The 17,845-nt window shown below is 35.7% G+C and overlaps 1 protein-coding gene across 1 annotated transcript; it reads left to right on the top strand.

Moving 5' to 3' along the window:
* The first annotated feature begins 340 nt into the window (after positions 1–340).
* On the top strand, positions 341–16,459 carry LOC149837640 (uncharacterized). The gene is made up of 11 exons (XM_090007447.1): positions 341–558; positions 1,414–1,561; positions 3,199–3,270; positions 3,774–3,845; positions 13,492–13,563; positions 13,709–13,852; positions 14,003–14,083; positions 15,043–15,114; positions 15,198–15,269; positions 15,567–15,638; positions 16,145–16,459. The coding sequence occupies exons 1-11, from the start codon at positions 468–470 to the stop codon at positions 16,233–16,235; spliced, it is 987 nt and encodes a 328-aa protein (XP_089863573.1). The 5' UTR covers positions 341–467; the 3' UTR covers positions 16,236–16,459.
* The last annotated feature ends 1,386 nt before the right edge of the window (positions 16,460–17,845 follow it).

Here is a 17,845-nt window from a genome sequence, read left to right as displayed (position 1 = left end):
TTTATATTAAAAAACACGGATCTTAATCCCAACTAAGGTCGTACCCGGGTCTGGTATGAAATTTCACAAACCATACCTGACTCCATACACTAATTGCACTCTTTGGGTCCAACCCAGATTCTAATTGGACATTTTTCTTTATAGGGTTTGGTACGGGTCGGGTCTGAGTCAAACCCGATCATTGACACCCTAAATTCATGTCAACGGTGAACCGCTCGGTTTTCAAACCGTATGGGGTTAGTCCGATCCCCGATTCGATGTTCGATCGATTTTCCCTCGAATAGGTGGGAAACTGAAGAGAACTATAAAAGCCGGTTCTGCACGTCTCTCCTGAGATCCATTCTCTTCGCGTTCTCTCTGCAACTTCGCTCCTCTTTCCGCTCTATCCGTCGACATCAGTCTCACTCTTCTTCTTCTTCTTCCCTATTGCTTCCCCTTCTTCGAAGTATTTGGCGAGTTCGATCCCAATGGCGTCGTCTTTCGACTCTGTGTTCGGCTTCCTCCTATCGCTCTCTCTGCTTCTGAGCGTTGCTCACTCCAAAACCCTAAAGAGAGACGGTAGATCTCCATCCATCCTGATATTTTGAGTCTTTTTCTGCTTTAACATCGCGTTCTTTTGTGTGATTCCTGTGATTTTTTTCCTCGTTGCGGTCCAGGAGAAAATATGTGTAGCTTTTCCTCATTATACGGTTTAATTGCGTTTTTGGTTGGTGAAATCCTGAAAGTTAAAATCGAGTTAGCACAAGCGCTGTTTTGTCCAATGTTTTTCTCGTATTTTTGGTCTATGTTTTCTTATTTTTTGATGTTCTGGTGTTATGATAGTGAATGATGCTCGAGCTATGCACGAGTGATGAAAAACTAGTTTTTTGCGGTTTTTCTAGTGGAGGAATTTCTTAAACATGTGTGTTTTTATCGTGACTTAGCTGTTAGAGGAAATTTCGTGGTTAAACTTCGAGTTATCAATGAATTCGAGGCGGATTCTTGTTAGCAGGTCTACACTTGCTTATTTTGTATGTTAAAATTACAATGAGAAAAGTACTTGGGTTTGTTGCCGTGCATATGGAGAAGCTGGATTCTTTGTTATCATGAGAGCAAAATGCAAAACATATTCTTGAGTACACAGCAAAATGTTTTTCGTCGTGGATTAATCAGTGAAAATTATTAGGTGTTTCATATTTGAAAGCCTGCTGTTTTAATGGTCATATACTTTTGATTGTCATTTATGGAGGTTTGTTTTTGTTTACTTTGTCTATTAGAATTCCAGATTAATTGTTCTACATGTGAAGCAACCCATGAATATTTAGCTGGGATTTAATGGTTGAATGATGAAGTTATAAGTTCTGATCTGGGGTTTCTGCATTTGCCTTCTAGGGTTGTTTGTTGACATAGAGACATATTGATATTTTATTTCAGTGAAGGCACTAAATGAAATAAAGGCATCCCTTGGCTGGAGAGTGGTGTATTCATGGGTTGGAGACGACCCTTGTGGTGACAGCCACTTACCACCTTGGTCTGGTGTAAAATGTTCCAATCAAGGAGATTACAGGGTTGTAACAGAGTTGTAAGTCGGTCATTCACAGAAATTTTTAGCAATCTGTTTGATGGTTAACTGATGTATTACTTGGGCATGCTGTTTAATCTTTCTCTTTTTCTGTTCATGAAAAGTATTCCCTCTGGAATGTGAGCGGATTTCTTTGTAAGATTATGAGTTCTATATTTGACCCTCAGGCACTTAGCGATCATGCATTTTGGTTGCTTTAGGGAGGGCTTCTTTAAATATGCCAGAGTGGCAGTTGCTATAGAAATGCATGAGTCTGCAACCCTTGTTTCTGAAATGAGCCTGAGAAGCAAAGAACAATGAAGACTGCTTTCTTAGATTTGTTTAGCCCAAGTTTCTCCGTAGGATAGGGTACAATTCGTATCGTTACTTTCAGTTACACTTTTTCATTTTGGGTTTAAAAGGCCTCTTAAAGTTTGAGTTCTACACTTGTGTAGAGGCTGTTGGAAGGGAACTCACGCACTCTAGGTTCTGTGAGATCTATTTGGGGCCCGATTTGTACGCAAGGGGGGAAGGGATTTTGCGATTTTCATATTTTATTATTGATGATTATGATTATTGATGTATCATGTTTTATTAAAAAACTTGTTCTTGTGAGATGTTTTTGTTTATGTAATTTGAAAGTATGACTCTTGTGGTATGTAATAGAGATAAATGCTTCATATGTGATTTTATGTATGTAGTTTGTGTAATTTATCATTGTTTCATATGATATGATTTTTTTAGAATTTTTACTAAAATTTTCTGGGTTTTCCTGATTTTTCTTGAGTTTTTGGATTTTTATGAATTTTTTATTAAAAAGTTATGATACGATACAATATGGTATTACTGTTGGGCTGACTGATACGGGTAATGATACACTACTTACAACCTTGGTTTAGCCAATCACCATCAAAGCTGCTTTTGGGTAAAATGTCTCTGATTGTCATTGGAAGACAATTCAGTATGCTCAGATGTAAAGCCGTCATTTAGCTGAAGGAGAGCTGGAGAGGATATGCTTATAATTGAACTTTAATGAATTTTCTCTATGCAAATGAATTATCTTAGGAACAGACTCCTTTGCTCACCTTGTCTTCTTTTCCTGTTCGGGCTGTGAAAAGATCAGGTGCAATATGATTGCACAAATATTTGTGCATTAAGCACCTGATCACCCTCCATCTTAGGGACAGGGCCTGTCAGTTGTAGGACCCAAGGCCTGATGGAGGGAAATCAGGTGCTTAATGCACAAATTTTGTGCCATGTGATTGCACTTGATCTGGACTCGTTCGGGCTGGTGGTGGAGGGCAGTGGGAGAGGATATGTTGGACATACTGTTTGTTTGTATTTGCTAGGTTATAGATGTTCTACTGTCGCCAAGAGGTGACCATTTAGGACTGGACGCTCAGTTGTTTATTTGCTCTTGTCGCACCTATTTTTTTTCCTTTGATACTTAAAGTCATATAAAAGATGATCCGTTTTCTAAGGAATGAGTGTATGTCACTTGCTTCAAAACCATACATGTATTGCTATTGTGTTTAGACAATTTTCCTTGTTGTCCTTGTACCTTTTAGTCTGCTGCTCTGCCCTTGCTATATTGCATCACCAACCAAAAGCCTCTTTTTGTTTTTATCCATTTTTCTCATTTTATTTTTCCTCTGCAGGGAGGTGTACGCAGTTTCAATTGTTGGACCATTTCCTGTTGCTGTGACCAATCTGTTGGATCTCACAAGACTGTAAATACTGCTGCTTTCCTCTTTCGTGTTTTCTTTGTTTCTTCCATGTTCTTGATGGTAGTTCTCTTGAGTGAACTAGTTCTGCGCAATGCGGATGTCACCTTACTAAATTAGATGTTTTCTTGACAAAGTTGTTTCTCTTAGTGATTTGTTTACTTCAACTTGGTAATCTACAGATTCCTTGATGGGTTTTTTTCCTAATACATGAATGAAAGATAATGCATCTTTTTTCTCAGCTTGTGGGGCTGCAGAAATGGTGGTCACAGTTTAATACTTGAATATTCTTAGTCTCCCCATTTATTATTATATTCTTTTAGTGCCACACCTCATCAAACAATTCACTGTTACAGTATGGTTGTTAGTTGTATAGTGTATAGGTTGGGGTTCAAGTACCAAAAAGTGCTTTTTCTTCTATTTACATGGGATATTTGCAAGCAAATGAATTTTGTTTCTGGTGTATGAAAATATGGATGCTTAGACTTTTCTTTTGTATTTGCTATCAGGGATCTTCATAATAACAAGTTGACTGGGCCAATCCCTCCTCAGATTGGGCGGCTTAAGCGTCTGAAAATATTGTATGCTTTTTGACACTTTGTTATTCAGAATGCAAAATTTTCCTTAGTTGCTTGGATTCTGCTCGATGAATTCGTCTTTTTTGTTTAGTTGTATCAATTGTATGTGTGCACATTTGTGCCAGTAAGTCGTATGATCTTAATGAAGAATATCTCAGAGCATTTGCAATGCTTTGTTGTTCACAGGAAACCTGTTATTACAAGTTAAAATACTTGACTTGCTTGATCTTATTTAGATTTGATCACTCCCTCTCTCTCTCTCATATATTTTGATATTCTCATAGCTTTTCATTCTTTTTCCACTCCAGTAATACCATTATTATATTTGGATCCATGCTGTAAGATGTGTCTGCTAGAGTGGATATGTGTAATATAAAAAAGGACCATACAGTAATTATGTGTTGCAAGTAGGGGTGGGGCTCATGCAGTCTGCGCTGGCTTATTGGGTTTCTGGGGTAATCTGAACCAAACAAGGCCCAACCTCCAAATTATCATGCCAGTTTAGGCTCAGGCCTTTCTGGATCCAGACATAAATCTCGCCACATGACCTGCTAGGCAGGCTAATTAGATTGGGTTGAGCTAAAAATCGTTTCCAGAACTCAGCTAAACAAATCTAAAGAGTAATCTTTACTTTTTAACTTTTTGTTATTGGATTTTTAATTGGGTTATTGGGGCTGTTTGGGGAGCCCAGAGGCCAAAACTCAACACTGTAGTCACTGGGCCAGGTTTAGGGCCAGTCCTTATGGGGCCAGGGATGGAAAATCTGGTGCTGACTCAGCCCATCTGCTGGGTCAGCTTGATGGCCTCTTAGGCTGCCTAACTTGGTTTTGGTTGAGAGAATTTTGGAAAATGTTATATTTTCTTCTTTGAGATGATCCACTCATGTCCTCCTAGGATGGACTTGTATGAGTGGATGATTTTGATGCAAATTAAAGGATCTAGGAGAGCAGAAAGATGAAGTGTTGAGATTAATGGAATGTGGAGTGGCTCAAAAGTTTGATCAATGAGAGAAGTGAATGGTGAAATAAGTTTTCTTTTTTTTTTCTTTCAAGTCAGAGAAAATTTTGCTGAAAACAAAGAAATAACAGAATGACAAGTTGTCATGCAACTGACAAGGAGAAAGAGTTGAGAAGGGGACTTCACAGCGGGGGGAAACCTGGTTCCTACATGGCTACAACCAATTGAAGAGTGATCACTTTTGGTCATTGTATGAAAACAAGCAGAAATACAAAAACAATATGCTTAAGCACAAGTACAAGTCTTACGAGGGACAATACAATTGCCAAAGGCAATACACAAGCACACAAGTGCATACAATGGCTACAAAGAGCTTAAATGTGCACAAACACAAGTCCACAAGGGTACAAAACATAAGCCAATCAATGACACATATATAAGATCACAAGAGGCACCAATGGGCATACACAAAAGAACACAAAAAACATAAAAAACATAAAAAACAATCCTTTATTGAGGTAGAATGCTTAGAAAAAGCATTAAGAAACAAGAGAGGGTTTTAACCCATTTAAATAGGCATTACAAGAGGCCATATAGCCATTGGGATGCTCCCAACGGCTATAAATATAGCCATTGCGTAGATCTCAATGTGTATATTTGATATTGTCCAATATACCCTCATACAAAAAGGGAAAGACAAAAAAATATAAACAATGTACAAAGACAAAACTGCCCCTAATGGGCAGTTCCTATTACATAAGTGCAAATGATTAAAATGCCCTTATATGGGCGAAACCTATTACAGTAATAAAACAGTTACAAAAATATATAATATATATGAATCAATACGTTTTAACACTCTCCCTCAAACTTACGGTGAAGTTTGAAAATACAAAAATAAACAAAGGGAAGGATCCACATATTCATTGATAATCTTCACCAAATGCCTTTATCGGCTGTCTTTGTCTTCATAGTGCATCAAAAATAAAATTTCTTTTTCAACCCATATCATCTTTAAGAACTTGCAGAGAGAACAAAACAAAGGTTCCAACTCCACAAAGGAAGATATCTTAACCAAATAGTTATTAAAAAAAACTTTTAACCCAATAGTTATAAGATATATGCATATAGTTTTAAAACAAATACATATATTTTGAACAAGAATAACACAAATTAATTCATATATATATATATATAAAGATGATGGTTAAGTTCCTCAACAAAACATAGAGGCACTATAAACTGAACAAATTTTATAAGCAAGTAAGATATTTACCTTAAGCTAGAAACATTAGCAATAATTCAAGCAAGATACAATAGTCATTAAGATAAACACAAGGAATATACTTCAAAATCAAATTTTAAGAATTTCTCGTTTAGACAATCATATAAAAACAACATATTTTTCAAGGAAACATAAATTCTTAACATAGTAGAAATTTTGATCCCTAAGGTCCAAAACAATGTTGTAAGTATCGTACGATACCGTACAATACATATCGTTACTATGGGGTGTTCCAATATGATACACACCTGTATCTCGATACGGGTGTGTATCTTACGATACACTATGATACGGGGCGTATCTTAAGATGTACTATAAATGCAGTTTAAATTACAGTTACCTGAAGCTTCTTAGATAGGTGGGAAGCTTGCTTCCCGGAAACTCGCTTCGGAAGCGCGATACTCCTCGCTTCCCAAACTTGATGAGAACCTCGATTCCCCCACGTTTCTCCTATGCTTTCCACTCGCTTCATTTATTCTTATTATATGTTTTCTTACTCAACTTTTCATGCTTTTTATGTGTTTTCTCTAACTCTTCTCACTCACTTCCATGTGCTTTCGCTAAATTGGTAGTCATCATTTTTAGATTTTATTAGAAATTTAATTCTTACACTAAAAAATCATGAAATTTAGTATTATTCACTTTTATTTTAGTTTTTATTTGTGTTTTATTTTGATTCTCATTCAATTCTTATATATATATATATTTATTCCTCAATTCCCGCTTCCTATATATTTTAAAATGCATCGCTTCTCGCTTTCGCTTCTCGTATCGTTTCCCGCTTCCGCTTCCTAGTCTGGCAGCCTTGGTTTAAATGCACTTATTTCGACTTTTTTTTGAAAAACATATAAGGCCCCTTCGGGCTAGTTCATATTCATCTCTAAAGAACTTAAGAGTGATTTAGAGAGATTTTTTCCAAAAGAAGAAGAAGTTGATGTTGATGATACTCAATGATTGATGTTATCTAATTCATTTTTGTTTGAAATTTAAAAAAAATAGTTATGTAAAATTTTAAGCATTAAAAAAACACTGTATTTTCTTTTTTGTTTGTGTAAACACATATTATTATGAATCTTTGTGACTTATTAGCTTAGATTTGTTATTTAATATGCATATTATTTCATAGTTTTCATTTTTCTTTTGAGATGCCATTTATAACATATTATCTTGATTATTTAATGTTCGATGTCTTATGCATGCCATTCATGGCACATAATTGTTTTGATATGTAATATCATAGTTTTATTTTATGCAATTCATTATGCAGCTCATAGAGACATAAATGCTTCATATGTGATTTTATGGCTGTATTTTGTGAAATTCATCATTGTTTCATGTGTTACAAATTTTTTTTTTCAAGTTTTTTTCTGATTTTTCTTGATTTTTTTGAAAGTTTTGGAAATTTTTTATTAAAACTTTACGATTTTTTACGATACGATACGTATTTAACTTTGGACCCGACCGATATAGGTTACGATACGATACAACCTTGGTCCAAAAGACAAACACATGTTAGACATAAAATAAACAATTTTGCAATAATGTCCCAAAGGCTTAGGTAAACTTTCGAATAAAGATACATCTCATAAAAAATCTGACATGTATATTAAATGTAAGAACTCAAAGGAGTTCACAATAAACAAGGAATTAATTAAATTCATACAAAAAATGCAAGATAACCAACATGGAATAAATCTAAATATCCTCAACATATATATCCACCATGCAATTAAAGCATATTTAATTCACATAATAATGAATGAGAGCAATCTCATGAATCACAACCCAATAGGATTCACTCACACAACCCAAAATGGGTTTAAGCACAAAAGGCCAAACAACAATCTTAAAAATATAAATATTATTATCAATGAAATACACATAAGATGCATAGAAAAATTTCAATGAATAAACATTTTCCTTACAAGGAAAAGCGGGCAGCAAAAAAGATTAAAAAGTACGAGCATGTTTTGTGTGATCACATTAGATTCACTTTCTCATTTGAATGAGAGTGAATCTCATATGTTCCCAAATCTCATGCTCAACAAAACATGAGATTTGGGGCTCATGTGATTTCAAATCTCATGTGATTCGAAATCACTTCAACCTGTTAGTTTTTGAATCTCACGGGTACGAGTAGGGTTGTGATTTCAAATCACACCACCATTCATGGGTTCTGCCAAAAGCTGCAGGTGAATGTTGGGAACCCTCCCAACGTTCATCTCGCTCTTCTCCTCTCCCCCTTACGAAGAACTTGCTTAGGTTAAGAACACGAAAGAGGAGGCGGATAGAAGCGAAAAGCATGCCAGAGAAGGGGAAGGTTGTCAGAAAAATTAGGTAACAATTTTTTTTTCTTTGCCTAGCATTTGAAGGGGGGTGGGGGGAGCTCGTCGGAATCAATTCTGGCTAGCGCCATTTATAACTTGTCATGTATAAAGAGAGCATATCAAAATCTTATAAAGTGCTTAAGCATAAAAATATTCTCATGCATATACAAAAAAACATATAATCTATGTCACATGGGTGCGGGTGCGGGTGCGGGGATTCGGCACTTCCAAAAAACCCGGGTGCGGGGGTGCGACAGGGGCAAAAATGTAATATATATATATATATCGTTGAAGACGTAGGAAATATAAAAATATGTAAGCGTTTGTTTGGAGGGATTAGACTCTAAAACAGTGGCACAACCAAATGGAGTATCCCAAGTACCGGCCCATCAGTTCACTGGTTCTGACTTCTATCATCTTGCTTTGGGCATGTTCAGGGACTTTAGTAAATGGCCACGATTAGTTGGGACCCTTTTGAGGGCTCTTACTGGGGCATTTTGTATAACAGATTTTGGACCTTTGATTACGTTATACACTTTGTCCCCATAAAAACATAACCAACTAGCACCCGCACCCGCGTCGACGTTGAAGATAGCGCACCCATCTCGTCAGGAGAACAGTGAATGCTAATAGCCAGCAAGGCTACCACCATCATATTATCATTTATTATGGAGAGAGAAAATCCTTTACGAAAAAAAAAGGATTAGCAAGGCTACCACCATCATTATCATTTATTATGGAGAGAGAAAGGATACCACCATCATTATCATTTATTATGGAGAGAGAAAATCCTTTACGAAAAAGAAGGATTTTGAAAAGGCAGGAGCAGCAGCTGTCAGCAGATTTTTTTTTTTAAAATTCCGCAGCCCATTTCATAGGACAAATTTTTTTTTAAAAAAATCCAAAAAAAATGGACCTAAATGATCCTGGGTGCAGTCAACGCACCCAGGATCGGGTTGACCGCACCCGCTCCCTCATCGAGTCGGGTGCGGCACCCTGCTAGCCGAATCCCTGTGACATTGCATATAATAATATATATTATCAAATAAGACTAATAAGAAATCTATACAAAAGATAATTAGAAAATATGCAATATGCATCCATAGAAATTCCACAAAATTCTAAGTCTCAACAAAAGATCACAACCCTCAAAACGAAAAAACATGAATTTGAAGTCATTTAAAGACATCTTTTGACTTTTATAACCACACAATGTCCGAATAAAGCATCTATGATTCAAACTAGATTTCATCATAGTTGGCAAACTCGTGACTCAGGCTCGGATCGGACCACCCTTACTGGGTCATCGAGTTAGAGGGTTGACTCGGTGACTCGGATGAGTCAGGACTCTATATTTTATAGTGTAAGCACATGAATAAGACATGAAAATAACTAAACTTCAAGCTAATATGTCAATACATAAGTTACCAAAACATATAATTATACATGATTATTAACTTTTTTCATTGAACAATATTAGATTCTTTATAACAAGTGACTATATAAGAATTATGCATTAAAATAATAAAACACATGATAAAAAAATTTATTTAATGGGTTGGGTCGGCAGTTCTGAATCGGGACCCAGTTGGGGTCCGATCTGGGTTTACTCGGGCGATTCCCAAGTCGATTCGCTGTGTTTGCCAACTATGGATTTCATAGAAGCATACACATGCATACATATTATTTCACAAAATTATATAAGCCTTATGAAAACATTTACTAAAAAGTTTTTAGATTAGCATAAATGTAAATGCAATTAAATCCAACAATAAATTTGGAAAACATTTTAAATTTTTTTAACAAAGAACCCAAGGAATTTCAAGAAGCTCAATAATTTACTAATTAATAATCATTAAACAAGAAAATTTCAAAAAGAGCTTTAAAATAACAAATAATTTTTTAAAGATAAGAAAAACGAGTGTTTTCTCATGCATAATGCATGGGATAAACAACTCAAACAAAAAAATAACAATATATATAAAGGTTTAAAATACATATCGAGTCAAGATCTCCCTTGCATCCAAGTCATACATCGATCATGATTTCTTCACGAAACATGAATTAGAATCAAAGAGTCTCAAAATCCAAAGAAGCAAAATACTAAGAAAAATTTCTTGGCTCTGATACCATTTAAGGAAAGAAGTGAAAATACCAAAACGATATGCTTAAGCACAAGTACAAGTCCTACAAGCTATGTAACTCAGACTCTTCTAACAGGGCACCGCAGCTGCGTTGCACCAACACTTGGACACAACTTTCTTTCTGTTAAGTGAAGTCAACCACACAGTGGTGCATTTTTATCCAAAAGTAGATTGGGCGGTGGGGACCTATATTGCCGCCTAGGCTATCACCGCCTAGGCTTTTTTTTATTTAAAGTTTTTTTTGAAGACATATCATTTGTTTTCTTCTTCGAGGAGGAGGAGAAGAATAAGAAAGAGAATACATGTTATTTGTCTATTGTTGAGAAGAAGAAGAAGAAGAAGAAGAAGAAGAAGAAGAAGAAGAAGTCATATTATTTGTCTATTGCTTGTATTACGTCTATTGTTGAGAAGAAGAAGACATTATTTGTCTATTGTTTGTATTATGTCTATTGTTGTTGTTAATTTTTTTGTATACATGATTTTATTTTTTGTGTATTGTTCATTCACATTGTTAGTTGTATAGTTTGTTTATTCAATTTTTACTTTATTCTTAATTTGTTTGAGCAGGTTAATGTTATGTAATATAATTGTTTTACAGTGTTCAACAACATATTATTTGTCTATTGCTTATTATTGATTGATTTTATGGTGTATACATGTTTCTTATTATCGTTTTTATGTTTTTTTTTTGTTTTTTTTGGGGGTACCGCTTAGGCCTTTTTAGGTGCTCACCGCCTAAGCTCTGCCTAGTGCCTATGACAACTAAGGTTTTATCTATATTATATATAAATACATAAATACACACATATACACATATTGTTAACTTAAAACTATTAAAAATTATATATATAGAGAGAGTAATGGGTACGTGCTAAATGAAATATGCTAAATGAAACATGCTAAATGGGTTTCACCGTCAAGTCGTCTATGCCTTTGTCTTCTACAAAATCTCTTTTCAAAAATACTTTGTCAGAGTGAGCCTTTCACTTTTTCCAAAGTAGGTGTGTCTACTTATCTCTTATCACTCGAGCTTCGCACGCTCGACAACAAAGAGGGGCATTTGTAAACACCTCATTTTTTACCAAGATATTTTTCATACCAAAAGTCCATGTCCTCCAATGTAAGGTTGACTTCAATCCAATTTTTGGCCATTAAAATGACCTCTTTTCGGTTTTTTACCAAAAGAAAAGTTAAAGGGGAGATTTTCAGCTTTTAAACAAACCAAAAAATTAGGTCCATCTGACATCAGGATGAAAGTTATGACCAAAATATGTTTACAGTTGCTAACAACACATTGATTGTCATTAGCACCTTCTTGAACTTCGTCAGTATCCTTGAATTGTCGTTAGCAGTTAACCTATTTTTTTGGAAGTAACATCAGCAGCATCTAACAACACATTCATTTTTCATTAAGAGGTCATTCCAAAGATTGACGTTAGCACTAGCTGCTGACAACAAATCCAATTTATCGTCAGCAGTTCTCAAAGACGCACGTCCTTGGGATTAATCAAACTTAATTCATCCTTCCAAACTCGGAACGAGACATTAAATTCTCTTCCATTTTTTTTTGCAGTTCCGACCCCATAAATGTGTTGGGCATGGTCGATTTATGAGGAATCCACACCTGGATCATGTGTTTTCGATGAAAAAATGATATTTGGAGCCTAAAAAATTTACAAGGATTTTGGACTGTTGATTTTTCGAACGTTATAAAAACTCACCCATGTGTCGGAACCGAACATTTCAAGAAATGATCCCTATAAAATCAAGTACATAGATCACATAAAATGAAAAAAATTTGAAAAACTCATTAGCACGTTTCATTTAGCATGTACCCATTACGATATATATATATATATATATATATACCCTGCCCACACCCAAGGTTTTTAAAGTGCCACATCTGCACCCGCACCTATGTGATATAGCCTACAAGGGGCATTACAAATGCCAAAGGCAATACACAAGCATACAAGTGCATACAATGGCTACAAAGAGATTAAATGTGCACAAGTCCACAAAGGGACAAAACATAAGTCGATCAATGACACGTACATAAGACAAGAGGCACCAATGGGCATATATAAAAGAACACAAAAAACATAAAAAACTAATCTTTTATTGAGGTAGAATGCTTAGAAAAAACATTAAAAAATCAAGAGAGTTTTAACTCATTTAAACAGGCATTACAAGAGGTCATATAGTTGTTGGGATGCTCCCAACGGCTATAAATATAGCTGTTGGGGAGATCCCAACACTATGTTGGAGATTGTCCAATATACCCTCATACAAAAAGGGAAACGACAAAATATAAACAATGTGCAAAGAGAAAACTGCCCCTAATGGGCAGTTCCTATTACATAAGTGAAAATGATCAAAATGCCCCTACATGGGCAAAACCTATTACAATAATAAAACAGTTACAAAAACATTATATATATATATATATATATATACATTTTAACAGTCATTTGGCAATTGCCCAATTGTGAGTTTGCCATTGTTTAGAAGAATGTATGAAAAGATAGTGCTTATTGAGTCATTAAGAGTGCAGTTACTCTTTCCTTCCAAGAGAAGAAACACCACTGCCTTTAAGCTGATGCCCATTTTTTCCATTTTAGACCCAAATATGGCCTCTAATACCCTCCATGCAGTTATTGGTGTGTGGCCTTCTTCATCTGGCCGAGCAAGGTCAAAAGGTCTTCTAACTGATAGGCAATGAGAATGGAGATATTAGGAGTTGCCAAGTTGTACCTGTATAAATAGATAGGTCTGGACATTGATGATAATGATAAATTATAGCTTTCATGATATTTTCTTAAGTTGCAATTTTGGTTTCTATTGGTTACGTAGAATTTTAGTAATTTTTTAACAGCTATCTTGTGGAGGTTGCAATAATTTTATTCCAATAATTTGATTCATTTTGTTGGCTTTAGGAACCTGAGGTGGAATAAACTTCAAGATGCTATCCCTCCTGAGATTGGTGAATTAAAACAAATAACATATCTGTAAGTTTGTTGGGCACTTTTGATTACCATACTTTTGAACTTATATTTTTAAACTTTTAAAGTTGGTATTGTTGGTGTGTGCATGTGTGCGTGCATGCGGGTGGTTCATAATATATTTTGATTGCCATTTGATAAAATCTTGCAGGCACTTGAGCTTCAACCATTTGAAGGGTGAAATTCCCAAGGAGCTTGAAAACCTGCGTGAGCTTCGTTATCTCTACCTTCAGGAAAATCGCTTCAGTGGGCGAATTCCACCAGAACTTGGGAATCTTCCCAAGCTTAGGCACTTGTATGGTCTTATTCTTTGATTTAGTGACTAATTGCTTATTTCATATTCAATCTAAATTCCAATAGCAATCATGATTCTTGCTCAAATCTCCTTTTCATTGCTGGAGCTGGATCAACATATTCTAATCTAAGATGAATTGTTTGCTTTCAGAGATGTTGGGAACAACCATCTTGTCGGAACAATAAGGGAGCTTACACGCGTAGAAGGCGGATTTCCATCTTTGCGTAATCTGTAAGTATGGTGCCTATCTCATATTTTGCGATATAAGGTGGTGGGTGTTCTGGTTCTGATATAATATTTGCTGAATGCTGAAACTCTATTTCACATACACTTCAAATGTATGCAATATGTAGCTTTTATAAAGGAAAATCTCACCTGTTTTTTAAGAATAGAAATTCTATGTTCAAACTCTCATCTAAAAATATTGTCGATATGTCTTTTGTGCTCACAAAATTCATGACTTGAAAGTTGTAGCTGAAAAACTTTCTTTCAATGTGCTGCTTGTAACAAGTTGAGGTGTATAATGGGTGTTTATGTCTGGCTGAAAGTAACAAAAATGGAATTATGGAAGAGACAAAATGCTGAAGTCCAAAGCAAACATCCACTTTTCATCTGTCACTAATACTGAATTTAGTTTAGAAAATATGTTGTATTCCCTTGTTCTCTTATGGATTGCAACTAATGACGAAAATGTTTGCACGTCTGCTGTAGTTGTGAAAATGACTGCATAAATGTCCTCTGAAAGTAAATAAATACATATGAAACATATAAAATGCAGTTAATCCAAGGTACAATTCACATGCAGATCAGCTATTCTAGTTGACCTTCATTCTTTATCTTAAGATGTGAGTAGGCACTAGGGGTTAGGTACATCTTGTGCATTTTAGGGAAGTTGTGTTGAGTTTTTAGTTCACAGTAATCCAGTTATAATTTTTCTCTGTTGATATGAGCTGGTGTACGTGGCATTCTTTTGTTGTTTCAACCTCATTATGGCCATCTTGCTGTTGTTTCTTTTGTTATGCCTTTTCTGTTTATGGAGGCCTTTGCTGCTAGTTCGAATTCTATTTGAATTTCTTCATAGCTGCTCTTGATAGTGTGGTTCTACATTTTATTCCTAGATCCTGGAATAGCATGCAGTAGCACTTTAAGATTATTAATTTCAGAAGCTATTTTCTATAATTTGCATGTAGGTACCTGAATAACAATTACTTGACTGGAGGAATTCCTGCCCAGATTGCAAACTTGATAAATTTGGAAATTTTGTGAGTAGTATTGCTGTAACAGATTATATGCTGTCCTTGTTTCTTTGTATCTTTACTAGAAAGAAGAAAATACATGTTTGCAGATACCTCTCCTCCAATAAGATGTCCGGGATAATTCCTGCAGGCCTTGCCTCCATTCCGAGATTGACTTATTTGTAAGTTTGAATATCTGCCTCCAAATATGGAATTTTGCTTCAGTTGATTTCAATTAAACTATTTATACTGGTTTCTTTGATGTGCACAAGCATCACACTCAACACGTGTATTTGTATGCTTGTAGTAAATGAAGGGAAATATGCATGCCCATCAATGTTTACCACCCATACTAGGTGTTTCATTTCTTTGAGTTGATGAAGCACTGAAACTGATACTCGTCTACTCATTGCACGAGGGTAGATTTCACGTTTTACATCTGCTAATTGGCATGCTTGGTACACTTTGTATTATGTCAGGTACCTGGACCACAATTTGTTCACAGGAAGGATTCCAGATGCCTTTTATAAGCACCCTTTCGTGAAGGAAATGTAAGTGTTGGTAGTATTGTGCATAGAAATTTGATGTGCTTTGTTGATTTGACAAGGCTAGTCAATTAGTCATTCTTAAACTAGGAATCTTGGTTCACTTAACAAGATTATCATCCTTAAAATGGCGAAGTCAGTCAGCCAATGGATTTTGTAGCACTATGACCAAAACATGTTTTTATTAGTAGCAGCTGGCGCCATTCTTGATAGACCATTAAAAACGTGTTTAGGATCTTAAACGTACTTGTTATAATTCCAAGCTTTCTTCTCCCCATTTGTACTATCTTTTGTATTTTTTCATGTTTTTTATTGGCTGCTGCTCTGCCTTTATGTTACTGGGTCACTTATGACACTATGCCTCACTCCATCTTAACCAAGTTCCTCAGTTATTTGTGTCCATGTTGTAATTCAAGCGTACGCTGCAAGAGTATCGGTTCATTTCTTGTAGCTTGTACAAGATAATCTGAAAGAACACGAGGAACAATTATTTTAATATACTCTTGATGCAGGTACATAGAAGGCAACCAATTCAAGCCCGGTGTGCGAGCTAAAGGTGTACATAAGATCCTTGAAGTTTTGGATACCGAGTTCTTGGTTTAGTCACACGTAGTCTATTATTGACAGGTCCACGTTGTGATCATCTTGGGTAAAAAAACAGAATGGTAAAGAGAACGGAAGGAGGGGAACCCCTCCTCTTATTTTGGTTTCGAAGTTTTTTTTTAAAGCTTATTTACATTGATGCATTGTAATATTTATTAATGTGAGGTGAATAAGATGTATATTCGTCGATGGCTTTTCAAATAGATGTATTTGTTATGCTGAAAGGCTGATTGCAACTGTATTTCTCTACTTAAATATATGATGTCCTTCAACTTGAACGCCTTAAGCTGACTGACCTAGCCAAGTGTGGGAACCCCCTGTGGGCACTCCTAGTCAAATCTAATAACATGGAAACTTTCTTAACCAAGTTGATGGAATGTCAAGTTGATGGGACTCAGTTATCTAATCTGGTTCCATTTGGTCCCACTGCATTGAATTTCTAACTTGTTGAGGGAGCATTGTTCTCGTCATAAATGCACTGTTCCTCTCAAAATGCAAAGGACAGAGGCAGAAGCAATTGAAGGTAGAGGCAAACCCTGTAGGGGGTTGTGTTTGACCCATACACCAAACCCTAAACCCTGTAGGGTTAAGGTTTGGTGAAAAAGAAGAAGGTCCGATTAGAATCGAGTCAGACCCAAAGGGTCTGATTAGTATATGTAGATGGATATGGTTTATGAGATTTCATGCCAGATATAACTCGAATACTGATTAAGATCTGTGATTTTTCAATGTTAAAAGGATAAACAATATTATTTACCATGGACTGGGTCTGGTTCGTGCAATCCTTATAAGACCTAGGTATGTTCTTTCTTATAGTGGACCCAATTGGATCCGGTACCAACACCTCAAAGTCAGATCCGGATTCATTCCTGCCTGAGTCTGAACCAGGTCCGACTGTTGACATCCCTAGCCACAAATAAAAGAAAAGTGTGCGCATGCACGTTTAAGTATTTTTGGATAGAATTCAAGCTTATATATTGGACTCTTTCAGATTTAGGTCCAATTCAGATTGTTAGTTTCTATTGGTCAAATGTGATCCGTTTGTGTCTTTTTACATGCAAGACCATTGTTTTAGTTTACTGGGCCCAATATTATTATTTAAATTTTGGATCCAGCTTCAAGCTCACTGCTTAATATTCAGATTAGGATTTGGATTTACGATGATCTATACCATATCCAACCCATTTGCACCCCTATATCTGATGATTCAACACATTCACATCTGGTCAATTCATTATTTAAAAAAATGATGATACTTCTTTGTAACGTAAATTGCTGTTACCAATGAAAACCTTGAAACACTATTAAGATGTATAATGGTTACTTCAAAGCAGATGTAGATAACAATGTCAATGGAAATGTTGGAGACAATTGATTACTTTTAACACCATCTTCATGATGCTAACAATTTAGTAAACATAATAAACAAGTTGCAGTTTTCGGTGGGCAGGGGAAGAGTATTCATAGAGTTCTACACCACAGATACCAACTCAGGTCCACGGTCAACATAATACCTTTCAGCCCATAACGGGATGTCCAAACCATAGCTGAGGTTTCTTTAAGCTAAATAAAAAACAGGGGCTCCGCGTGGTTGGTAGGAGCTGTCAGTG

Source organism: Nuphar pumila, chromosome 5 (genome assembly GCF_984573655.1).
Source record: "Nuphar pumila chromosome 5, dmNupPumi1.hap1.1, whole genome shotgun sequence".
Taxonomy (NCBI): Eukaryota; Viridiplantae; Streptophyta; class Magnoliopsida; order Nymphaeales; family Nymphaeaceae; genus Nuphar; species Nuphar pumila.
This window is presented reverse-complemented; position numbering and strand designations above follow the sequence as displayed.

Excerpts from the sequence above, each read along its gene's own strand:
- LOC149837640 (XM_090007447.1), top strand. The coding sequence starts at position 468 with ATGGCGTCGTCTTTCGACTCTGTGTTCGGCTTCCTCCTATCGCTCTCT. Across the intron at positions 14,084-15,042 it reads TTTCCATCTTTGCGTAATCT|GTACCTGAATAACAATTACT; the intron begins GTAAGTATGGTG and ends ATTTGCATGTAG. Across the intron at positions 15,270-15,566 it reads ATTCCGAGATTGACTTATTT|GTACCTGGACCACAATTTGT; the intron begins GTAAGTTTGAAT and ends GTATTATGTCAG.